This window comes from Aquarana catesbeiana, linkage group LG01, assembly GCF_042186555.1.
Source record: "Aquarana catesbeiana isolate 2022-GZ linkage group LG01, ASM4218655v1, whole genome shotgun sequence".
NCBI classification, from domain to species: domain Eukaryota; kingdom Metazoa; phylum Chordata; class Amphibia; order Anura; family Ranidae; genus Aquarana; species Aquarana catesbeiana.
Window position 1 is genome coordinate 54,761,917 of NC_133324.1, and position 26,654 is coordinate 54,788,570.

General features: G+C 44.8%; 1 protein-coding gene across 2 annotated transcripts in view; it reads left to right on the top strand.

The window, feature by feature from the left end:
- PIK3C3 (phosphatidylinositol 3-kinase catalytic subunit type 3) overlaps window positions 1-26,654 on the top strand; it is a 311,657-nt gene that overhangs the window by 185,151 nt on the left and 99,852 nt on the right. For both annotated transcript variants that reach the window (XM_073618729.1, XM_073618740.1), the window contains one exon: window positions 831-999. In XM_073618729.1, the coding sequence (XP_073474830.1) occupies window positions 831-999 (169 nt within the window). The remainder of the gene's footprint in view (window positions 1-830; window positions 1,000-26,654) is intronic.

Here is a 26,654-nt window from a genome sequence, read left to right on the forward strand (position 1 = left end):
TCACCAGTGAGGTGATGACCTGTAGAGATAGTGCTTAGAGTGGACTTCACCAGTGAGGTGATGACCTGTAGAGATAGTGCTTAGAGTGGACTTCACCAGTGAGGTGATGACCTGTAGAGAGAGTGCTTAGAGTGGACTTCACCAGTGAGGTGATGACCTGTAGAGATAGTGCTTAGAGTGGACTTCACCAGTGGGGTATGGCCTGTGAAAGTAAGAGAAAATTCCAAAATTTGGGTTGACACCAGAACAGTAATAGACGGGAAATCTTTCAATGGGGACACTAGCTCTGGTGACGCATGAGGATTCGCTCATTTTGAAGGAATTTTCTCTCACTTCCTGTTTTGGCTATGGGTCAAGAAATTAAAGGAAATTCCCCCCAAATGGGACACAGATGCCCAAAAAAAAAACACTGATTGGGGTTATAACCCTCCCTTACACTTTCCAAAATGAAAAAAAAGTTTTGCCTTTAATTCTACTTTAGGGTGTCCTCTAAGATATAAGATCTAAAAAGTGCCTATTTGCCTCTAGGCTTGTCCCCTCACTGATGTGAAATTTTAGACATTTTTTGAAATAGGGTGGTTGTACAATGCAATGCTCACGTTATACCTAGCCTTCTGCATCTACTGATTTTTAGAAATGTTGATGTTTGTATAGCACCTTTTGCAGTGCTGGGGGGTGGTTGGAGGGAAGGGAGGGGTTGCTGTAGCAAATCTTGGCCTCAAACAGGTACCCTAAAGGTACATTGTGGCCCTATAGGTTACCGTGGGATTGTTATTATTATGACAGGCCCCACAAGTATTGCTATTCTCACAGCCTTATTGCTTTTCCAGGGAAATTGTTCCACATTGATTTCGGGTATATCCTGGGAAGAGACCCCAAGCCTCTGCCACCACCCATGAAGCTGAACAAAGAGATGGTGGAAGGAATGGGAGGCACACAGAGCGAGCAGTACCAAGCCTTCCGCAAGCAGTGTTACACAGCATTCCTTCACCTTCGAAGGTAAGCCGCCTTACAGGGGTAGGTAGCCCCTGTCACCCATGTACAATTACAGCTGCCACTAGAGGGAGCTGAACCAAGCGATGGTTGCAGGGTTTAGTTCATGGAGCAGATGCTTTGTTTCCTTTTATGCATACATGGACCAAGATTTTCAACCTTTTTTTTTAAAACAAATAAACAGAGGTAGCCAAACAGCTAAGTGGCTTTTAAGAAATATTTGCTTTTTTAAGAAGGGCAGCATGTCACATTAATTAAAATTAGTGAGGGACCAGCTTTGAACTGAGTGCCATCAATTAAAGCTGAACTCCAGTTTTCTGCACAGTTGTAAAGGATGCTCTCAAGTACTGATATTGCTTACTTTTATATCACTGCACACTTGGGGAAAATATAGGCAGTTATTTTCCTCTAAATTAAAGTGAGGTATGGTGACTGGGTCTCTTTTAGAAGTGAAAGTCATGCATCAGAGACAACATGACCCCTGCTGTTAGTTTTATTGGACAGAAATTATTTTCTGTGACCCCCTCTCACTCTATTACTGGATGTAGACTTTTCATGACTTCACTATATCCTCCTGGTCATTTATAAAAGTACCCCATCCTAGGGCAACACCGTGGCTAAGTGATTAGCACTTCCGCCTAGCAGCATTAGGGTCCCGGTTTGAATCCCAACCATGGCACTACCTGAACAGAGTTTGCATGTTCTCCCTGTGCCAGCGTGGGTTTCGTCCTGGTGCTCCGGTTTCCTCCCACTCGCCAATGACATGCAGGTAGGATTGGCTCCTGTCTAAATTGGCCCTAGCATGTGTATGTATGAATGTGAGTTAGAGACCGTAGATTGTAAGCTCCTTGAGGGCAGGGACTGATGTGAATGTATAATATACAGTTGCATCTCCTAAAATTAGAATATCATCAAAAAGTTAATTTATTTCAGTACAGTGGAACCTTGGATTACGAGTATAATCCGTTCCAGGAGAATGCTTGTAATCCAAAGCACTCGCATATCAAAGCGAGTTTCCCCATAGAAGTCAATGGAAACAAAGATAATTTTGTTCTGCATTGATTTCTATTGCATGCAATACCGCATGTGGTCAGAGGTGGTGGGGGGCACCGGAGAGCCTCAGTAATACTCAGGGACAGCTCGACTGAACTCGAAAACCATCGGAACGGAGTATATCCGAGTGTTTCTGAGTATTCCTGAACAGCTCCTAACCGTTCCGAGTGTCACCGGTTCCCCCGCACCTCTGGCCAAATGCGTTACTGCAAACCCCATTGACTTGAATCCTGCTCGTTTTGCTAAACAACACTCGCAAACCGAGTCAGGATTTAAAAAAAAGTTGCTTGTCTTTCAAAGCGCTCGTTAACCGCGTTACTCGTAAACCAAGGTTCCACTGTAATTCAATTCAAAGAGTGAAACTCCCCAAATCACAGACTCTGGAAACTCCACACTGGATTTCATGCAACTTGGATTCTGTGCCTCTCCACTCTTCCTCCAGACTCTGGGACCTTGATTTCCAAATGAAATGCAAAATTTTCCACAGTCTGTGATGATTCAGGAAGCCATGTCATCTGCTGGTGTTGGTCCACTGTGTTTTATCAAGTCCAAAGTCAGCGCAGCCCTCTACCAGGAAATTCTAGAGCACTTCATGCTTCCCTCTGTTGACCGGCTTTATGGAGATGCTGATTTCATTTTGCAGCAGGACTTGGCACCTGCCCACATTGCAAAAAATACCAATACCTGGTTTAATGATCATGGTATCACTGGGCTTGATTGGCCAGCAAACTTGCCTGATCTAAACCCCATAATCTGCGGGGTATTGTCAAGAGGAAGATTTTTAAGACTAATTAGGTTGAGGCTGGAATTTCACTTTATTTCTTGATGGAATTGTCCGTTCAATGTGTGGCACAAAATATGGCCTTTGTTAGATCATCGGCTAGTAAAGGTCTCTGAAACCTAGTACACACAGGCCGAAGGTTGAGCGACATCGACCAGTTGAATGAAAACCGGCCAACATTCGGCCCATGTGTATGGCAGCTGGTCCGACAGAAGCCGGCCAAGCATGCTGGAAAACCAGCAGAAAAAAGATGTTGGAGACCGTTAACTCACTATTTGTTACCACTACACTAGGTAGTATTGTTCATACCCTTGTAGTATCCCTAAATGTACAGGCTCACCTGTAAATGGTGCGGTCTCCGTGCCTATGCACAGTAACTATAAAAAGATAGTACAGGAGGAAGGATCCCACTGAAAAGAGTCAGGGGCGGACCAAGCTGTTTAACCGCTTCCCGACTGGCTCACGCAGATATACTGTGGCAGAAGGGCGCTTACAGGCAGATTAACTTACCTGTACGTTGCCCTTTAAGAGGCGGCTTTCGGGCGCGTGCCCACCGGGAGCGCCATGACCAGGATCGCGGGTCCCGTGGACCCGATGTCCGCGGGGATACCCGCGATCATCTCACGGAGAGGAAGAACGGGGAGATGCTAATGTAAACAAGCATCTCCCCCGTTCTGCCTAGTGACACTGTCCCTGATCTCTGCTCCCTGTGATCGGGAGCTGTGATCAGTGTCGTGTCACACACAGCCCCTCCCCCCACAGTTAAAAACACTCCCTAGGATACACTTAACCCCTACAGCACCACCTAGAGGTTAACCCCTTCACTGCCAGTGACATTTTTACAGTAATGAGTGCAATTTTTTATCATTGAAAGCTGTATTAATGCCAATCGTCCCAAAAATGTGTCAAAATTGTCCGATGTGTCTGCCATAATGTCACAGTCACGATAAAAATCGCAGATCACCGCCATTACTAGTAAAAAAAAAAATGAATAATAACAATGCCATAAAACTATCCCCTATTTTTGTAGACGCTATAAATTTTGCGCAAACCAATCAATATACGCTTATTGCGATTTTTTTTTTTTTTTTTTTTTTTTTTTTTTTTATTAACCAAAAATATGAAGAATACATATCGGCCTAAACTGAGGGAAAAAAATGTTCTCTTATATATTTTTTGGGGATATTTATTATAGCAAAAAGTAAAAAATAATGCGTTTTTTTTCAAAATTGTTGCTTTTTTTTTTTTATAGCGCAAAAAATAAAAACTGCAGAGGTGATCAAATATCACCAAAAAAAGCTCTATTTGTGGGAAAAAAGGACTTCAATTTTGTTTGGGAGCCGCGTCGCACGACCGCGCAATTGTCAGTTAAAGCAACGCAGTGCCGAATCGCAAAAAGTGCTCTGGTCTTTGGCCAGCAAAATGGTCCAGGGCTTAAGTGATTAATAAGGGATAATTTTATTATGAAAAGTACAAAAAACTTCTCTGTCGTGATGTAAACTCCGACATGTTTCGCCAGGTTACACTGGTTTTATCAAGGAAAACCAGAAAACCAGCAGCCAGTGGCTGAGAGCGCTGACCAGAGTATTCTGGCAGAGGGCTGTTCCCTTGTCAGAAATCAATAGAACAGCAGGGATGATCGCTGTACTAACATTGGATTGTAAGTACATTGGCTCCAACCAGAGCTGTCAGGTTTTTTTTTTTCATTCAAACCCGCTGGGTTGTACGAAAGAAAACTAGTGGTGTGTATGAATGAGGCTTTAATGTTACACAAATGTGTTTTCTTTCCCTCAATTTTGTAATTTTTCCTCAATTTTAATCATCTCTTTTTAACAAATGTTTGCTGGGATTTTAAAATGTTTGTGTTGTCTCATAAGCTGGAACCGCTCACCTGTGGAAGGCATCTTGTACACAAAAAACCTATTAAAAAAAGAATTTGTTATAGACAGGATAAGCCTCTTAAGGAAATTATTCTGTTTGCACAATTGTGTAGCATTTGTTTGGAAGTAATATCTGGAAGTAGGACTGACTGCAGCAAAATACATGAGGATTATCATTGAGTTGATTGTTGCTGTGTTTGTTTTATTAACATATACTTGCCTTATGGAAAAAGCTATTCAAATTGTTGTATGCTGCAGTAAATGGCCTGCTTAAATGTGGCTTAGCTTTTCAATCCAAGCCTTGTTCTCATCAGCCCACACCAGTCGCCTTGGTTGGTAGTTTGAGAACACATTTTGCCTAATGCAGAGGTGTTCCCAAATTTTTTCACTGCATGATTGTTGGGTCTATTTGATGTAGACTGAAGCTGAAATGCATTCAGTACAAATGTACTGCTAATGCCAAGGTACACCCTTACCTTGTATTTATAGAGAGCCTTACTGACGTAACATCAGCACTGTGCTCTCTGCATCAGTTAGGACCACCTAGCTTGGAAAAGAGGTCAAGAAGAGGAGGACCCTGCAGTTTTATTTGACTGCCTGAAGACATCTGTAAAATGTGAGTAAAAAAAAAAACACAAAAAAGCCTAAAATACAGCTAAGGAGGCTTCCAGGAAGAAGTGGGGCATGGAGCCCAATGTTGGTCTTTTAACCACTTGCCACCCAGGCCAATTCTGACATTTCTCTCCTACATGTAAAAATCATCATTTTTTTGCTAGGAAATTACATAGAACCCCCAAACATTATATATGTTTTTTTTTTTTAGCAAAGACCCTAGAGAATACAATGGTGGTTGTTGCAACTTTTTATCTCGCACGATATTTGCGCAGCAATTTTTCGAACGTTTTTTTTGGGGGGGGGAAAGAAACTGTTTTGTGCTTTAAAAAAAAAAAAACACAACAGTAAAGTTAGCCCAATGTTTTTGCATATCATGAAAGATGAAGTTACGCCAAGTAAACAGATGCCTAACGGGGGACTGTCGGGAATTAAAATAAATTGGACTAAATCTGTCTTATTCCCTATAGATGACGGAGCTAACTCTGGACCCCTCTCCTCCCCATTGCAATGGGTTAAGGAATTCAAATATCTTTCACAAGAAATCCCTCTGATTTTATTGAAAAAAACCTGGCCCCTGTTCTAAACACCCTACGTACAAAATGTGCTCCCTGGGAGAATCTGCCTCTGAATCTTTTGGGTCGCATTAGTCTCCTTAAAATGATGATACTACCTAAATTTAACTATTTGTTCAGGAACTGCCCGGTTTGGGTCCCTGTTTCGTTTTTTAAGGACATCCACCATATAGTGGGATCCTTTATTTAGTCGGGAGGGAACCCTAGGTTGGCACGTTCTACGTTGTGGTTACCTGCGGACTTGGGTGGACTTCCCCTCCCGAATTTCCAGATATATTTTTGGGCGGCTATGTTAGTGACAGTCCACTGGTGGTAGATCCAATGCTGCAATCTGTCTCGTGGCGACTATCTTGGGCTCATTGACTGACCTTCGCAATTTTCCCTATAGAGGACCCAAGGCATATTGTGAGGTGCCTGGGCCTACTAGGGCAACTTGGAAAGTATGGGAGGCGACTAGGCGTAGATACTTTTCTCAAACCTGGCCAATTGTCTCCAGCTCACCCTTTATGGGGGAACCCACGGATAAAACACTTCCGTATGATACCAGACCCACAGGTGTGGGCCAGATACGGTGTAACCATATTAGAACACGTAATGCCTGGGGGACAACTACTCTCCTTACAGGAGCTTACGGCTAAATTTGGTCTACCCCGGTGGATGGGGTTCCGGTATTTACAGCTGAGACATGCGGCCAGGGCTCAATTCCCACAAACCCCCCTGTTACAAACTGACCCCACTGAAGACATCCTGTCTCCTGGGGACTTGACTAAACCCCTATCCTCTCTTTACAATGCGTTACTGGGAAGGGATTCCCCCAAGATAAATCCAGCGATGGGAAAGATGGCGGGCTGATATACCATCGCTGGATAAGGAGGGATGGGAGGACTGTTTAGAGTATGGCCCGAAATTAGTGATAGCATCTAAGGACAAACTGATTCAGGTTAAATTTATACACAGGACCTACTATACCCCACAGAGACTCCATCGCATATTCCCTGAGAGAGACCCCATGTGTCCTAAATGCAAAGTTCACATAGGTACATTCATACATATGTTCTGGGAGTGCCCAGTCATTGCGCTATTTTGGACTAAGATAATTGGAGAAATCAAATCCAGGCTGCAAACCTCTATTCCACTCCTACCGGCTATGGCATTGCTGGGGATACACGATGATGAGCAGAGGCCCTATTATCTTAAATTGCTCATTTCCTTCCTTCTTTTCTATGCCAAGAAAGAGATACTCATGAAATGGATAGATTCTTCCCCTCCATCTTTCTCAGCCTGGGAGGCACAGATTGAGGCAGTAATTCCCATGTATAAAATGACATATATAAACCGTGGTTGTCCATGGAAATTTGAAAAAGTTTGGGCTCTGTGGATGGCCTCGTAGCGGCACACAGTATATTAAGAGCATCTGCTTCAAGAGGGGAGGGTTTTGGAGGATGGGAGGGTGGACGAAACTTGTTGTTAATGGTACTATTATTCTTGTGTACTAATTGCGGGTTTTGCACATTATATTCCCTATCCTAAAGTATGTAATCTACGCATGAAGTGTGTTGTACTGTGTCGATTGGTACTCTGTAACTCCAATTTATTTTTAGAACAATAAAGCACCACTGTTTTTGTTTAAAAAAAAAAAAAAAAAAAAAAAAAAAACAGATGCCTAACATGTCACGCTTCAAAATTGCACACGCTTGTGGAATGGCGCCAAAGTTTGGTACTTAAAAATCCCCATAGGCGATGCTTGAAATTTTTTTTTTTTTTTTTTTTTACTGCTTACCTGTTTTGAGTTACAGATGAGGTCTAGGGACAAAATTATTGCTCTCGCTCTGACGTTCGCGTCGATACCTCACATGTATGGTTTGAACACCGTTTTCATATGTGGGCGGGACTTACGTATGCGTTCACTTCTGCGTGCGAGCACACGGGGACAGGGGCGCTTTAAAAAAAAAAAATTTATTATTGTTAATTTTACTTTCTTTTTTTGTAGTTTGCAACTTTTTTGAAAAAAAAAAAAAAACATTTGATCACTTTTATTCCTATTACAATGAATGTAAACATCCCTTGCAATAGGAATATGACATGACAGGTCCTCTTTACAGTGAGATATGGGGTCAATAAGACCCCACATCTCACATCTAGGCTGGGAAGCCTGAATTAAAAAAAAATAAAATAAACCGATCACGGCTTCCCAGCCAAGGCGGCGACGTTTTTTTGAATGCAGAGGCTGGGCATGACGTCATAACATCGCTCCCAGCCTCCGATCTCTATGATACGCATCCGGGGCTGGTGGATCCTGTCTCCGACTCACCGATCGAAGCGGTGTCAGGAGAAGCAGCGGCGAGAGGGGGTGGAGGTCCCCTCTCGCCTCCCGTAAAAACGATCAAGCGGTGGAACAGCCGCTATGATCGCTCTTATGGTGCAGGGAATCGCCGGCTGAAAACGGCAATATCTGAATGATGTCTGTAGCTACAGGCGTCATTCAGATATCCCCGCTCAAAGCCCATCACGTCATATGACGGGTGGGCGGGCGGCAACAGGTTAAGCTGAGTTTGACTCCCCCCTATGTTTTTTTTTCCCCCTTCCTACCTTTATTAGGTTATCTTAAAAACACATACTCCCCTGCACAGCAAATCTGTGATTCACTGCTTGGGTGACATAACCCGGGTCCCACGTCGCCATCTTGGTCCTTTTTAGCTGGCTGTCTTTCAAGGATTCAGACAACCAGCATCCGATGACTTGGTCGTCCCGCCCTCAGGCTGATTTGTATGCCCGAGCCTGCATCCTTCTCAGAGATATGATGCGAGTATCCCAAGAGGCTGCAGGACCAGGGAGACATCAATCTGGCCTAGGCCAGAATGGCAGCAGGGAGATGGGATGGTTCTAAAGTCAATTTTTTTTTTTTACCCTAATGCATTTGTCACGTACCTGATTTGAAGAGCCTGAATTGATGAGGAAGTCCTCTCTTACACCTCTGACACGGGGCCCCTGGTAGAGTGAACAGGAGGCACAGGAGTGCAGAGTGGAACGAGTGCCTGTAGGTCTTCCTAGCAGCAGGGTAGGTATCCACATCAGGCAGGGGAGGTAGCTGGTGAGCTGGGTAGCAGCTAATGAGCATGAGGTGGAAACAGGCTAGTGCTGGCAACAGCAGACAGGCGAGGCATAGGTAGGTAGCAGGCAGGAAGTAGCGCAGTCAGCTAAGCCGGGCCATACACAGGTAGGCGGATCAAGTACAGATGCGTAGGGGAGCACGAAGTCCGGATGCAGGCCAGGGTCAGTAGCAGATCAGCGAGACAGCAGTAATAAGAGTGTGCAGTAGCAGAGGTCAGGAGACGAGCCAAAGTCAGTGCAATCGGAGTTGGAGAAGTCCGGACAACCTGGGTCAGTAACTGGAGTCAGGTGCAGAATCACAGGGTCCCAGGCCACTCGGAACACTGTAGAAAAGTCCGCACTGAACCTGAGTACTGGCCCAGTTTAAAGCAGAACTATTGTCATTTTTTCAACTTTCCTATTAAATCTTCTGCCCTTGTATTAATGTTGGATAGTAAAACATTTTTTTTTCTGCCAGTTAAATACCTTATATAGTCCACTTCCTGTTTTGTTGTCTGGTAAAAAGCCTAGGATTATGACGACATGCACAGCTCTCTCACTCTCATGAGAGTTTTATAGGAAGGGAGGGGAGATGAGTCATAAGAGGGCCAATGAGAGCTGCAGAGCTGGAGGTGTGTCTGTGTAAATCCAGGAAGTCAACAGGCAGCAGCTTCAGCTGCCCACTTTTAAAATGGTTGCAGCCTGACTTAGTGGAGGGAGATTTCTGCAGCATATTTGGCAAGTACAGAATCACAGTATATGGCAAAGATGTTTTTATTACAAATTATGTGAGCAGACTGCAGTTCCTCTTTAAATGGCCCATTTGGTGCCAACATCTGTCACAGGGTGTGCGTGTGCACCAATGTGTATGCATGCAAGCATGAGCACGTGAAAACTGAAGAGCCATGAACAGGAATCCGCTTCAAAGGAGCCATCTTTTGTCTGCTGGTATGCCCTTCCTGACAGCATTCTATGTACTAAGTTAAAAAAAAAAAAACTTCTCCACTACTTTTCCCTCTCCTCATCCCTGCCTCCTCTCATGACCCATCGCTAAAGTATAAGTATAGATCGGCATTTTTTTTTTATACAGCACAGGCACAGGGACACATTATTTAACAGACGGGATGGCATGCTTATACTATAGTGGCTTAACCACTTTAAGGGCTCCATTTACACTCGTGTGACTTACATGACAAATCGCACCCCATGTTTTCCAATGATCCATTCATATATGTGCGACTTCAAAGTAGTTCATGCACTACTTTGGTCTGACTTGCATGCAACTTTAGGGCCATAGACTCCAATGTTAACTAGGGCCGAAACTCATCCATACCATACGTGTCAGAAGACACAGTGCAGCACACATACAGCCCAGTACACAGTCCATACATGTCAGAAGACACAGTGCAGTACACATACAGATCAGTACACAGTCCATACATGTCAGAAGACACAGTGCAGTACACATACAGCCCAGTACACAGTCCATACATGTCAGAAGACACAGTGCAGTACACATACAGATCAGTACACAGTCCATACATGTCAGAAGACACAGTGCAGTACACATACAGATCAGTACACAGTCCATACATGTCAGAAGACAGTGCAGCACACATACAGATCAGTACACAGTCCATACATGTCAGAAGACAGTGCAGCACACATACAGATCAGTACACAGTCCATACATGTCAGAAGACAATGCAGCACACATACAGATCAGTACACAGTCCATACATGTCAGAAGACACAGTGCAGCACACATACAGATCAGTACACAGTCCATACATGTCAGAAGACAATGCAGCACACATACAGATCAGTACACAGTCCATACATGTCAGAAGACACAGTGCAGCACACATACAGATCAGTACACAGTCCATACATGTCAGAAGACACAGTGCAGCACACATACAGCTCAGTACACAGTCCATACATGTCAGAAGACACAGTGCAGTACACATACAGATCAGTACACAGTCCATACATGTCAGAAGACACAGTGCAGTACACATACAGATCAGTACACAGTCCATACATGTCAGTGTAAAAAGCACTGCAGAAACGAATCAAAAGCAAACTGCATAGGTGTGAACCGAGCCTTATGCTGGCCATACACGTATAGCTTTTTGGGCGAGAATATTCATACAAAAAATATTTATTCGTTCGCTGAACGAAAGAATGTCATTTGAAAATTTCACTTGCTTTTATCATTCAGTTTTAAAATGAATGTCATTTCTGAATGAAAACCACATACACTGTCTGAAAATTCCTTTGACCAAGAATTTTTCTATTCTGCTGCTTCCAATTTTCCCATCACTGTGGTCGAAAAGAACGTCAATTTGACCCCACTAACGATTAGAAAATCAACAAACGTTCTTAAAATTACTTTTTTTTTTTTTTTGAAGGAAGACATTGTTTTTGTATGGCCAGCATATAATATATTACAATTCGGTTTGAAAATCAGCAAAACAGTCTTTAATTTTTTTTTTCTTTAAATATAAAAAATTTGGTCTCTGAATCTGATGATCTTTACCAGATTCAAACTCTAAAAGGATATACAGTACATCTGTTCTGTCTGTTATTCTCAGAGTGGATTGGAGGTTTTGCTCCCTAACCATATAGCTGGTTATTTATATTTACCACTGCATAGAGGTAATAAATTGCCTTTATTTAGACCCCTTTCACACTGGGGCGTTTTTCGGGCGTATTTCAGGCACTTTAGCGTTAAAATAAACGCCTGTAAAGCGCCTGAAAGAAGCCTCAACTGCAATCCCAATGTAAAAACCCGAGCCCTTTCACACTGCCAGCGCCCGAAAAACGCTGGTAAAGCGCCGCTTGAGACCTCTTTCACACTGGGGCGTTTTTCGGGCGCTTGCAGTGTTAAAGGGCTCGGGTCATCTGCACCCAGCCCCGGGGCAAAAACATGGAAGCGCTGCAAAGAAGCTGCTTGCAGGACTTTTTTTGACGCCCTGCCAGCGCAGCGCCCCAGTGTGAAAGCACTCGGGCTTTCACATTGAGATTGCAGATGAGGCTTCTTTCAGGTGCTTTTTTAATGCTAAAGCACCTGAAAAACGCCCCAGTGTGAAAGGGTTCTCAGTGTGAAAGCACTCGGGCTTTCCCATTGGGATTGCAGATGAGGCTTCTTTCAGGCGCTTTACAGGCGCTTTTTTTTAATGCTAAAGCACCTGAAAAACGCCCCAGTGTGAAAGGGGTCTTAAACTTTGCATATTAACTAAATTATACAACACAGTTTTTTTTTAAGGTTATTATCCGATTAATCGAAACAATAATCTGCCAACGAATCTTATTATTATTATTATTATTATTATTCAGGATTTATATAGCGCCAACAGTTTATGCTGCGCTTTACAATATAAAAAGGAGACATTACAGTTATAATACAATAAAATACAAGAGGATTAAGAGGGCCTTGCTCAGAAGTGGTACAAAAGGTCATAACTGTGGGGAATGAGCTGATGGAAGTGGTAGGAGATTAGTTGGAGACGTGATAGGCTTTCCTGAAGAGATGAGTTTTCAGGGATCGCCTGAAGGTAGCAAGAGTAGGGGATATCCGGACATGTGGAGGTAGCGAGTTCCAGAGCATGGGAGAGGCTCTGGAGAAATCCTGGAGACGAGCATGGGAGGAGAAGATGAGAGAGCTTGAGAGTAGGAGGTCTTGAGAAGAGTAGAGAGGACAGTTTGGGTGATATTTGGAGATAAGATTGGTGATGTAGCTCGGGGCAGAGTTGTAAATGGCTTTGTATGTTGTGGTTAATATTTTGAATTTAATTCGCTGGGTGATTGGGAGCCAGTGTAGGGATTGGAGGAGAGGGTTGGCAGGCACTGAGCGGTTGGTAAGGTGGATAAGTCTGGCGCAGCATTCATGATAGACTGAAGAGGGGATAGCCTATGGAGAGGCAGGTCAATGAGAAGGGAGTTGCAATAGTCAAGGCGAGAGATAAAAAGGGAGTGAATGAGGAGCTTGGTGCTTTCATTTTTGTTAAAAAGGGGCGAATTTTAGAGATGTTACGGAGGTGAATTCTACAAACAATTGTGAATATAATCATTAGTTGCAGCCCTAATGTTAACCCTCAAAAGTTGCATGAAAGTCGTACCTGAGTGTTTTTTACATGCAACAGTGGTGTAACAGTGGGTCCGACTTCGCAGCGGGACAACGAGTCACATCCATGTCACACGCATCCAAATTTGCACCTCAAAGTCATGCGACTTTGGAGTCGTACAAGTGTGAATGAAGCCTAGGCAGTCAACTCATCGTGTAACTGGCTCTTGGGCCCCGAGAAGTTCTTTCCAGGCAGTTCTAAAGTCCTTACTTGAGTGCTGCCTGTAGGAGTTAGATCTGGTTTGAAGATCACCCTGGTTCTTTCCCCACCTAAACACCACCACTAATTCTGAAGGGGCAGTTTATGCAAATGCTTCTCCCACCCTTCCTACATTCCTGGGGGATCATGGGACATTAGTTCTACAAGGCACACATACACCAATAGGATGTATCAGTATACCCTCTTCCAGTGGCTTGACATTGGTAGACGGGACAGAAACAGATAGAGGAGCTGCTAGAAGTATTCGCCTACATTCCTTTCCAGGGTTATTGGAAAGCCGACATTCATGGGACTGACAAGAGAGTATGAGTGTTACAGGGTGTAATAGAAAGACAGCAAAGCAGTTAGCAGTTTCACAAGGTAAGCAAATGGGGTCCAAAGACTACCAAGGGAAGGGAGTGGGGTGACTGTGAGCAGTACAGCAATGGCTGGATTTAAAACTGAAGCCCGTGTAAGGTAGACTGTACTCTTATTTATCCTCAGCCTGGACCGCCATGTACCTTTTTAATATTTGTCACACATTTACATTATCTTTTTCACTAATTGTCACCTAATAATTCAGCCGTTTCCCCATAGTTTATTCATAGAGCAGCTATAATGTTCATGCATATATGAATACACATGGAGGAGATTGAGCTGCAATTATTCCTAATTACTATGTAATGAAGCATGAATGATGGGTAATGAGAGCCATCTATTTCTACCAATACTGATATGGGGCAATGGAGCAGGGAAGGCGCTTTGTCTTCAGCAGTGCAGATATAATAACGCTTTGTCTATAACTGTCACTGGTTATGGATTGGTACCTCCCCAGCCATGCTTTATTAATTTTCAGACTGGTGACTCCCCACCCATCCCCCGTCTAACAATGGCGAGATTAACCTTCATTCAGATTACTTTTTTTTAATATATATTAATGGTCACAATGAGTCCTGGATAGAAAAAAAAAAAAGTTTGTTGAGTGTCAAGAGCACTTTACTTTCATGCTGGCCCAGTGTGTTAAAGCAGAATGCTAGAAGGAAAAAAAAAAAATCAGGATCTTTATTCTATATCCCATGTATATCCTACTTTAGTGCAAGCATCCTCTCCATACACAATTTCAACCCATCTGATGGGTAACCAAAGGAAAACATGGCTGCCAAAGTTCTGCTTTCTTGGTCACCCCCAGGCCCTCAGGTCTGGTACTTTCTTGGTCACCACCAGGCCCTCAGGCTAGCAGTAGGAGCCAACTGGGGCTCTACAGCTTCACTTCACAAGATTACAGGAGGAGGAAGCATAGGGATGACGACACATTTTACAACCAAAGGAAAACATGGCTGCCAAAGTTCTGCTAGACCCGAGGGCCTGGTGGTGACCAAGAAAGCAGGCCCTCAGGTCTACCAGACCTGAGGGCCTGGTGGTGACCAAGAAAGCAGAACTTTGGCAGACATGTTTTCCTTTTGGTTGGAAAATGTGTCCTCATCCCCATGCTTCCTCCTCCTGTAATCTTGTGAAGTGAAGCGGAAAACCCCAAGTTGGCTCCTACTGCTAGCTGCCTCTCTCCCAGGCTGAAGTTGCTTTAGATGGAATCGCATGAAACTTTTACATAAAGACAGAATTAAAATTCATTTTCTAGAAGTAAAAAACACATTCACAATCTTGTTAATTTCAAAAAATTAGCAAAAAAAAAACATGACAGAAGTAATAATAAAATAAAAAAAAGTTGCGCTTAGTGCAGAAAGAAAATAAAGTGATGTTAAATGATTTAAATAAATGAATAAAACAGCAGTCAAAAATTATCTGAAAATAATAAGCAAAACCAGTCTTCTTTTTTTTTTTTTTTTTTGCGCTGTAAGTCGTGAAAGTCAATACCTAGTAACTATAACCAAACCGGTGAATATAAATGTGACCAAGAAAGTCTATGCAAAGACCATAAAAATTCATGACCTAATGTGCAAAAAAAAAAAAAATACAGAACATCCAAGACTCAGCTCCAGTATTCCACCACCAGAAAGAGCACACTATCAGCTTGGAAACCTCTAAATAGAAGGTCTGACTGCTCTCAAGCAATTGCCATATCCATTGGTAGATGTCTGGAGAGCCCTCCGGCAGATTATGTTCTCAGAAAAGTTGCCAAAGTATAATAAACAGCATAAGGGAAAAGAACAAAGGAGCTTACAGTAGTGTAGTACAGTGGTCTCCAAACTGCTGCCCGGGGGCCAGATGTGGCCCTTTGCTTGCCTTTATCCGGCTCTTGAGACACTATTCCTCCCACTGATATGAGACACTATTCTGCCAATTGACATCAACAATGGGCGCTCCATTTCTCTCAGACACCAACAATTCCTCCCAATGATACCAACGATGGGGTACTATTCTTCCCCCTAATACCAAATATGGCAATGTTTATTCCCACTGATGCCAGAAAAACGTAAATTCCCACTTGACATTCGGGCCCCACTAAAGTCTGAAGGACAATAAACTGGTCCTTTGTTTAGAAAGTTTGGAGACCCCTGGTGTAGTATATAAATCATCACTCTTTATTATCGTACTTGGTACTCACAAGCCACTGCAAAAAGCATAAGTGAGAACCACACAAGCGGCACTCCAACAAGCATGTGTAATTATGTCAGTGCTTGCTCGGCCCTACGCATCCATTATAAAGGACGTCCACTCATCCGGTTTTGCTGGTGTATTTATGATGAAATGCGTAGGGAAGAGCTAGTGCTGATGTCATTGTGTAGTAAGTACTAATACCTAGCAGATGTTGTGCTGATGACTCCTGCCTTGGCTGTCATAAGTTCACACAGTCATTGAATTTTTAAGCAGCCTTTAATGAGCATAAACGCATCTATAGTGTTAATGAGCGTTTTGGCAATTGCCCAGACATTCAAATAGCATCAAACAAAGCACCTCAAAAGCCATGTAAAATATTTAAAAACATTTTTACAATGCTAAAATGGGAAATGATCGCTTGGTGCCTTTTACAGCCATGCCATAGGCACATTTGAATAGAGGCGTTTGCAAAGCATCAACGCCTGCTGAACTCTGCAGGCAGCATTATTTTTGCCTCTATGCTAACTCTGCCTCATGTATACCCCCATCCGCCCCTTGTTTCAACAATTGTGAGTGGCATTGACAGGCGGTCTGAAATTGGTAAAACGTGACCCAGCCTCCTATTTCCATCTGCCTCTTCATCTCCATCTGCTGCAAAATCTAAAGCAGTGGTGGTTCAACTTTTTGCAGTGCACACTGAAGAGAAAGTGGGAATTATCATTGGTATCAATGATGCTGGCTGCTATAAAAAAAAAAAAAAAAAAAAAAAAAACAGCACTGGAGTAAACAATCACAAAATAACCCCCAGCATTGGTTTTGGTGATTGCAACAATGGCCATTATCATTCATGTCAGAAAGCTAGAGGTGCCTCTCCAGGCTCCATCACCATTGATCCCATCCCGTGGCTCACGCTATCTAGCTGGAAAGAGCCTGTCCCAGCTCAATGCCCTACATCCAACATGAAGTGCGTCCATAGTGCCGTACACCAACCTGCCCAACAGCCACTTAAAAGCAGCCTCAACCCAGATCCATCCAGGACACGCCCCCAATGTGTTTCACCCCAGGGGCTGGGCGAAATGCAACAGTGCGTTTGGCCTGGATGGAGGTGGGCTTGAGGCTACTTTTACCTAAGTGACTGTCGGACTTGTTGGTGTGCGGCGCTCAGGACTTTCTTCTTGTTGAATCTTCAACATTAGTGTCAGATATTGCACCATTTTTGCTGCCCATCTCTGGACTAATTTTTAAGCTCTCCATACTGCTTTGTTGCAAAACTGAGGCATGTTAGTAAGTAGGAGGGTTATCCTGGGCTGGCCCTCAGGTTTTTTTTTTTTTTGTTTGCCAGTGTCCACTCCTGACTGCCGGGATTGTTGGTGTTTGACATTTAGGACTTTCTTCTTGTTAAACATTCAGCATTTGAGTCAGATATTGCACCATTTTAGTTGCCCATCTCTGGACTAACTTTCATGCTCTTCATACTGCTTTGTTACAAAACAGAGGCATGTTGGTAGTAGGAGGGTTTACCTGGGCTGGTCTACAGGTTTTTTGTTTGCCAGTGTCCACTCCTGACTGTAAGGCATGTTGGTGTGCAGAACTCTGGACTTGTTTCTTGTCGGATTTAGAGGGGATAAGATCTTGGAGGAATTCATTCGGGTTCATATTTGTATAGTTTGTCGGGTGAGGTCGCCAAGGGGTAACCAGTGGAAGTATTTACATGAGTACTGCGATTACTGCTGCTCTATAGTATATAGAAGCATCTGGAGCTCCAGCTCCACCCCAAATCTTGGGGAGCGATAGAGTTTCATAGCGTATCCGAGGTCGAGCTCCCCTCCAGATAAAGGAGGAAAACAGTTGGCAGAGCTTCTTAAAGATCGAGGAGGGTATCTTGCTTGATTAAGGGCACTGAGACGGAAGGCTCTCCCCAGTCAGCACCCTTACTGGCAGTATAACCAGAAGGTGAAAGACTTATCTGTCCTTCAATGAACTCCAAAAAAAAAAAGTATTTTAAGGTGAGCACAAAAAAGTTGTAGCTGGGGAGAGCCCATCCCAGCTAAGTGCACTAAATCCAACAAGAAGAAAGTCCCGAGTCCCACACACCAACAAGCCCAGCAGCCTCAGCCCACCTCCATCCAGGCCACTCCACAAATGCATTTCACCCTATGGGCGGGGCACAATGCACCAACAAGTGTGGCTGGAATGGAGGTGGCTTGAGGCTGCTTTTACCTAAGTAACTGTCGGGCATGTTGGTGTGCGGTGCATGGGAATTTCTTGTTGAATCTTCAGCATTCGCATCAGACACCATTTTTGTGTTGCCCATCTCTGGACTAATTTACATATTGGTGTGCGGCGCTCACATAGTTACATAGTAGGTGAGGTTGAAAAAAGACACAAGTCCATCAAGTCCAACCTATGTGTGTAATTATATGTCAGTATTACATTGTATATCCCTGTATGTTGCAGTTGAGTAGAGTGTGGGTCCTCGGGCCAACCATGAAAGTCCTGGGAGGGCGGGACATAGGCCTTTTGGCTTGGTTCACCCTCTCTCATGGGGTCTCCCTTTGGGGGAGCCCCACCTAGTACTTGGGTGGGTCTGTTTCAGCAGCCCCTCCAGAGAATGGGGGTTCCCCTGGTTTCGGCCAGATGGACCCATGTGAAGTACCTCAGTCCCTGTCTGGAGCCTAACGCTCCGGGGGATCAGGGTGAGGTTCTTCCCTAGTGGAGGATAGTGTAACACCCGTTGCACGTTTTTGTGTTTCACTCTGTGTGTGTGTGTGCACTTTTTTTGTCACCGGGTGGAGTTTTTGGGTGTGTTTCACACGCCACTGGCTTTTCAAAAAAAAAAAAAAAATCCCTGTATGTTGCGGTCGTTCAGGTGCTTATCTAATCGTTTCTTGAAACTATCGATGCCCCCCGCTGAGACCACCACCTGTGGAAGGGAATTCCACATCCTTACCCCTCTTACAGTAAAGAACCCTCTACGTAGTTTAAGGTTAAACCTCTTTTCTTCTAATTTTAATGAGTGGCCACGTGTCTTGTTAAATTCCCTTCTGCGAAAAAGTTTTATCCCTATTGTGGGGTCACCAGTACGGTATTTGTAAATTGAAATCATATCTCCTCTCAAGCGTCTTCTCCAGAGAGAATAAGTTCAGTGCTCGCAACCTTTCCTCATAACTAAGATCCTCCAGATCCTTTATTAGCTTTGTTGTCCTTCTTTGCACTTGCTCCATTTCCAGTACATCCTTCCTGAGGGCTGGAGCCCAGAACTGGACAGCATACTCCAGGTGAGGCTGGACCAGAGTCTTGTAGAGCGGGAGAATTATCGTTTTATCGCACGACTTTTCTTTTTGGATTTAGAGCAATGAGCCAGGAAGGCTTTCCCCAGTCAACACTCGTAGTGGCAGTATAACCAGAGGGTGAAAGACTTCTCTGTCCTTCAATGAGCTTCAAGAAAAAAGATTTTATGGTGAGCACAAAAATGTTGTGTTTTCCCGGGTAGCAGCTTTAAGGAATTGTGTTGCATTGAAGTATGAACACTAAACTAATAGTTACGGAGGTGAAAACAGTCATTCCATGTCAGCCCAATTTTCCACAAAGAGTTCTATAATAAAACAGCTGCAGACCTTCGGGGGTGTTTTTTTTCCTCCCACAATCCTCCAGTTCAGCTGAGGAGAATGAAGCATTCCTTTTAATAAACCGTCACTGTAATGCACCTTCATGGATCTCCTGTGCTCAGCCTCCCACAAGCGCTTTATTGTTGACAGTGCTGTTTCTGCAAGAAAGCAAAGCCGCTCCCCTGTTATTTATAACAAAAAGTCCTGAAAAAAAGACTTGCCATGTAATTGAGGCCTCGTTCATTTTATTGCTGTAATTACACAAGCCCTGGTAAAATAATTAGCTTTCTGGCCTTTTAAATATACCAAATGATACAGTGGATAAAATCCAATAACACTTCATATTTTAATTATCTTAATAATTAATACCTTTCCTCGGCAGGCCTTGATGGCGCCTCACAGAGGTTCTGTTACGGTTATACTACCTCGGAAAGTTCAGCATGGCATGGCGCTGTGGGAGACGTCCAGGGTGGCGTATATGTGATATAGTATTGATCTCCTCTTGCTCATCAACTTGGTATCTAGTAAATGTACTCCTATCTTGTAAAAGCGCTCTTGAGTCAAATAATTAGTTAATGATGTGCACATTAAAACCCTCAGCTTTTAGAATAACTCAACTGGTTTAAAGAGACATTACACTAATACTTGCCTCTCCAGCCTTCCTTATTTATTACAGGTGCTTATATAGCAGCAGCAGTTTACGTAGCACTTTACATATACATTATATTGTCAAAAGTATTGGGACAACCTGCCTTTACACGCAAATGAACTTTCTTTTCTCGGACATCACGGGACACAGAGCCACAGTAATTACTGATGGGTTATAGGCTATCACTAGGTATTGGACACTGGTCACACCCTAATCAGGAAGTTCAACCCCCTATATAACCCCTCCCCTTCCAGGGATACCTCAGTTTTTACACCAGTGTCTTAGATGTTGGACGTGTAAAGATGTCCTGTGCTGAAGCTCCAAAAGGAATATTCTAAGATCCTATACTGGGGCAAGCCAGGCGACCGGATCCATTCAAAGTGTCTTTTCATGGCCGAATTGGATGGTACCCGGGCCTCGTGTCCGAAGAAACGAGGTTTTACCTGTAACGCTTCTCTTTTTAGAGAGCTGGACCCGCGGATCAGAAAATGGCTTTAAACTTCCTAATTTCTGGCGAGGTGCTTTACAGGCCCAGAACTGAAGGATCCCCCTACTGATGGGGGCCCCAGTCTCTGACGGTTTTTCCACAAACGGAGCCCACCGTGAGAGGCGAAGGCTGGGTCTGTGTAAACTGAACCCTGCGGCCTGGATAAGGTAAGAGGAGATTCCACAGAATTTTAATTCTAGTGGCTTTTCTCCTTTAAGGTGAATGCATGCTGTGCCTATTGTGACCACCGGGGGCTGCCAAGAGCACAAACCTTTTCATGTTTGATCTGTCTCAGCGTCCGCTGCATTAGCTCTTCCTCCAGCTCCAAAGGTAGATGGTGGGGGGTTTTCTCTGCTGGGATGGTCCCCCCAGGCTAGGGAAAGGCTCAGGTATGCTGTAAGGCGGGTGAGACCGCACTGTCACAGCCGCTGCCGCCACCGAAGCCGCATTGCGATGCAGGGCCCATCACTGCCGGCCTCCTCCTTATTCCCCCAACCCCAGCCTCCCTTCAGGCTTGTCAGAAAGGGTCGGCTCGCGCGGGAAGCGCTCGTTTTTCAAAAACGAGGGGGGGGAAGGGGGGGCGGGGCGTCAGCACAGCGTCAGCGTGCCCAGACGCCCACAGTGCCAGAAAGCATGGCCATTTAAAGCACACTGTACAGGTGCTCTGAGCTTTGGAGAGACACAGAGCTGACAGTCGCATGTAAATTGGGACACAGGCATTCCCCTAGGCTGCATTTACTAAAGAACACCGGACTGGGCATTTGGTAGCAAGGCTTTTAGCCAGACTACATCGCTCAGCAGTCAGTGTTCGCTTTTGATACCTCACACCTTGTTGCTTTGCACTATGGGTAGAAGAGGTTCAAGCACCCCAAGAACCAGAGGCACTAGGGGGTCTCGTTCAGGTTCTGAGGACCCCCTGTCTGCTACACCATCCCCTCCTGAGGGACCAGGGGCAGCTGGACAGGGAGAGCCATTAGGGTTAGGGGCTACATCTGCTGCCGGCACTTCAGCCCCTGTGTACATTACACAAGAAGTTTTTTCCTCAACCATTTCTGGATTAGAGAAAAAGCTAATGGCCGCGATTACATCTTCACGCAGTGAAAGAAAACGCACAAGGCCTTCCTCTGCTTCCCAAGACCCTCAGTCAGAGGAGCTCTGGGATAAAGGAGATGAATCCCTTTCAGAGGATCGGGATGGGACAGATGATTCCTCTTCGGAGGATTCAGGTGGAGAGCGACCCTCTGCGACTTCCCAAGAGGAGAAAGTCTTAGTGCAGATCCTCACTGGTTTGGTCCGCTCCACATTTAAGTTGTCCCTACCTGAAACTACTACAGAAACCTCTTCTGCTTTGGGGTCACTGAAACCTTTCCAAGCAGCACATGCTTTTCCTGTTCATAATTTACTTGAAAAGCTGCTTTATTCTGAGTGGGATCACCCAGATAAGCGATTTCTTCCGCCGAAAAAGTTTTCTACACTTTATCCTATGGAAGAAAAGTTTATTAAGAGGTGGGGAATACCGGCCATTGATGCGGCCATTTCCTCTGTAAATAGTAATCTGACTTGTCCTGTAGACAACGCTCAGATGCTCAAAGATCCTGTGGATAAAAAGATGGACTTATTATTGAAAGATGTGTTCTCTTTAGCAGGATCAGTGGCCCAACCTGCAGTAGCAGCGATTGGAGTCTGTCAATACTTAAGAGACCATGTTAAACAGGTCATCAAAGTATTACCTGAACAGCAGGCCCAGGGGTTTGCTAACCTTCCTGCGGCTTTATGTTATGCTGTTGATGCCATTAGAGATTCTATCGTGCAAACCTCTCGCCTCTTGCTTGGGTTGGTGCATATACGTAGAATCTTATGGTTGAAAAACTGGTCAGCCGAAGCACCATGTAAGAAGCTACTGGCTGGGTTTCCCTTCCGTGGTGAAAGGTTGTTGGGAGAGGACTTGGATAATTATATCAAGATGATCTCCTGTGGGAAAAGCACTCTCTTACCTGATAAGAAGAAGAGTAAGCGTCCCTCTTTTAAACGGACTCTTTCCCCAGTGCCAGGGGCATCAGCCTCCAGGCAGTCACGAGGGTCTCCTCCGTATGGGGCAAGAAACAAGAGTCAACCCCAGGGACACAAGAAATCCTGGGGGAAAAGGTCTTCTAAGCAAGACACTAAGACCTCTTCATGAAGGGGCGCCCCGCTTGCTCGAGTGGGGGGAAAGACTGCTGCAGCTCTCAGGGCCCTGGCAGAAGGACTTCCAGGACAGATGGGTGATCTCCACGGTAACCTTAGGGTACAGACTGGAGTTCCAAGAATGTCCCTCTCCTCGTTTCCTCAGATCAGGTGTTCCCAGAAAGCCAGAAGAGAAGCAGTCGCTCCTTCTAGCGATAAAGCGACTTTTGTCGCAAGAGGTCATTGTGGGGGTTCCCACAAAGGATCAAGGATTGAGACTTTGTTCCAATCTTTCTATGGTCCGAAAACCAAATGGGGACGACAGACCCATTTTGGATTTGAGAGATCTGAAACGATTCCCAAGGATGCAGTCCTTTCGTTTGGAATCAATTCAGACAGTAATCTCCGTCCTGCAGGGAGGAGAATTTCTGATATCAATAGGCATCAGAGATGCAGGCCTATATGTGCCCAGTTTTCCTGCTTAACTGAAGTGTCTGCAGGCAAAGATCACTGCTCTAAGGGAGCTGATTCTGACAGTCAGGGCCAAGAAGGGTCTTTCTGTCCGCCTTTGTATAAGGCTGCAGGGGAAGATGGTGGCTTCATTCGAAGCAGTTCCCTATGCGCAGTTCCAAGCAGAACTGTTGTAACACAGTATTCTGTTGACCTGGAACAGGAAGGTGCAGGCATTAAACTTTCCAATGCACCTATCGCATGCGATGCGTCAGAGTCTCAGTTGATGGCTCATACCCGAAAACCTACAGAAGGGGAAATCCTTCCTACCGGTTGCCTGGGATCCTCTTGCAGGCAGGACGGATGCGTTGGTGATTCCGTGGCATCGGCTCTCACCGATTTATGCATTCCCTCCCATTCTGCTACTGCCACGGCTCCTTCGCAGACTCAGGCAAGAAGGGAAGTCGGCACTTCTGGTGGCCCCCGTTTGGTCCAGAAGAACCTGATAAGCAGAAATAGCAGGGATGATGGTGGGTTCCCGGTGGACCCTACCGATACACCCAGACCTGTTAGCTCAAGGTCCGGTGTTCCAGCCTGCCTCACAAATGCTAGATTTGACGGGTGGGCTATTGAATCCCACGTTCTGAAAAATCGTGGGCTTTCAGGTCCTGTCATATCTACCTTGATCAAGGCAAGGAAGCCAGCTTCCAGAATGATTTATCATAGTGTCTGGAAAGCTTATGTATCCTGGTGTGAATCCAGGGGTTGGCATCCCAGGAAATATGTCATAGGTAGAATTCTGGATTTTCTACAATTAGGATTAGAGATGAAGCTGGCCTTGAGTACCATCAAGGGCCAGGTGTCGGCCTTATCAGTGTTGTTTCAACGGCCGCTTGCTTCGCATTCTCTGATCCGAAACTTTATACAGGGGGTGATGCGTCTTAATCCTCCGGTTAAGGCGCCCCTAAACCCCTGGGACTTGAACTTGGTTCTATCGGTGTTACAAAAACAACCTTTTGAACCAATACGTCAGATTCCTTTGGTCTTACTGACGAGGAAACTAATTTTCCTGGTAGCTATCTCTTCTGCTAGAAGAGTATCAGAAATAGCAGCTCTTCCCTGTAAAGAGCCTTACTTGATTATACACAAGGATAGAGTGGTACTGCGCCCTCATCCTAGTTTTTTTACCGAAGGTGGTTTCAGATTTTTCATCTAAACCAAGACATTGTGCTACCTTCCTTTTTTCCAGAACCTTGTTCTTCGGAAGAAAGGTCATTACATTCTTTGGATGTAGTAAGAGCAGTCAAGACCTATCTGGAGGCAACTGCTCAGATTCGCAAGACGGATGTCTTGTTCGTGCTGCCGGAGGGTCCCAATAGAGGACAGGCAGCGTCAAAAGCGACCATTTCTAAATGGATTCGACAGTTGATTATTCAAGCTTACGGTTTGAAACGGAAGGTTCCCCCGTTTCAGATCAAGGCACATTCCACAAGGGCTATTGGTGCTTCTTGGGCAGTGCATCACCGGGCCTCTATGGCTCAGATCTGCAAGGCCGCAACCTGGTCTTCAGTTCATACATTCACCAGATTCTATCAGGTGGATGTGAGAAGGCATGAGGATATCGCCTTTGGGCGTAGTGTGCTGCAGACAGCGGTACAAGGTCCTCAGGTCTGATAGCACCCTACTTGGTTGTGATTCCCCCCCCTCAGTTGGCATTGCTTTGGGACATCCCATCAGTAATTACTGTGGCTCTGTGTCCCGTGATGTCCGAGAAAAGAAAATAGGATTTTTTATTACAGCTTACCTGTAAAATCCTTTTCTTTCGACGGACATCACGGGACACAGAGGTCCCGCCCCTCTTCTAATACACCTATACTGCTTTGCTACAAAACTGAGGTATCCCTGGAAGGGGAGGGGTTATATAGGGGGTTGAACTTCCTGATTAGGGTGTGACCAGTGTCCAATACCTAGTGATACCCTATAACCCATCAGTAATTACTGTGGCTCTGTGTCCCGTGATGTCCGTCGAAAGAAAAGGATTTTACAGGTAAGCTGTAATAAAAAATCCTATTTTAATGGCATCCCGGTCTTAGTCCGTAGGGTTCAATATTGAGTTGGCCCACCCTTTGCAGCTATAACAGCTTCAACTCTTCTGGGAAGGCCGTCCACAAGGTTTAGGAGTGTGTCTATGGGAATGTTTGACCATTCCTCCAGAAGTGCATTTGTAAGGTCAGGCACTAATGTTGGATGAGAAGGCCTGGCTCGCAGTCTCTGCTTTAATTCATCCCAAAGGTGTTCTATCAGGTTGAGATCAGGACTCTCTGCAGGCCAGTCAAGTTCCTACACCCAAAACTCGCTCATCCGGGTATTTATCAACCTTGCTTTGTGCACTGGTACGCAGTCATGTTGGAACAGGAAGGAGCCATCCCCAAACTGTTCCCAAAAAAGTTGGGAGCATGAAATTGACAAAAATGTATTGGTATGATGACGCCTTAAGTCTTCCCTTCACTAGAACTAAGGCCCCATCCACACCTGAGCGTAGCATTTTCAGGCAGAAAGTCGCACGATTTTACCGTGATTTTAGCAGCGGCTTTTACCGTGTTTTTGCCGCAATTTTGACACGTTTTTGTACAGGTCAAAAGGTCACCAATGTAAAAAACAAAAAAACGCCCAAATCTGCCTAAAAAAAAAGTTCCAGAACTTGTTTAAGCTTCAGGTGTTTTGGAGCTTCTGGCTTTAGGCGTTTTGGAGTGGAGATGTCAACCATCTCCATAGAGAATAATTGATTTTTTTCCCCTCCAGCATTTTTTAGCTCCAGGCCTCAAGCTTCAGGTGTGAATGGAGCCTGAGGGGCCAAGCCCAATCCCTGAAAAACAACCCCACACCATAATCCCCCCTTCACTAAATAATTTGTAGCAGTGCACAAAGCAAGGTCCATAAAGACACGGATGACCGAGTTTGGGGTGGAGGAACTTGACTGGCCTGACCTCAACCAAATAGAACACATTTGGGATGAATTAGAGTGGAGACTGTGAGCCAGGCCTTCTCGTCCCACATCAGTGCCTGACCTCACTGCGCTTCTGGAAGAATGGTCCTGACGCTTATGTGGAGCTTGATGTAGGGGTGGACACTGATGTGGACCCTTGATGTAAGGGTGGACGTTGACGTGGACCCTTGATGTAAGGGTGGACGTTGATGTGGACCTTGATGTAAGGGTGGACGTTGATGTGGACCTTGATGTAAGGGTGGACCTTGATGTGGACCTTGATGTAAGGGTGGACCTTGATGTAAAGGTGGACTGTGATGGGTGGACCCTGATGTAGGGGGGAACTCTGATGGGGGACAGTCATGTAAGGTTCTAATGGCTCAACTTTATCTAGAATTTCTTTGCTTTGATTAAGTGAAGTTCTTCCTTGTTGTTCTGAATCC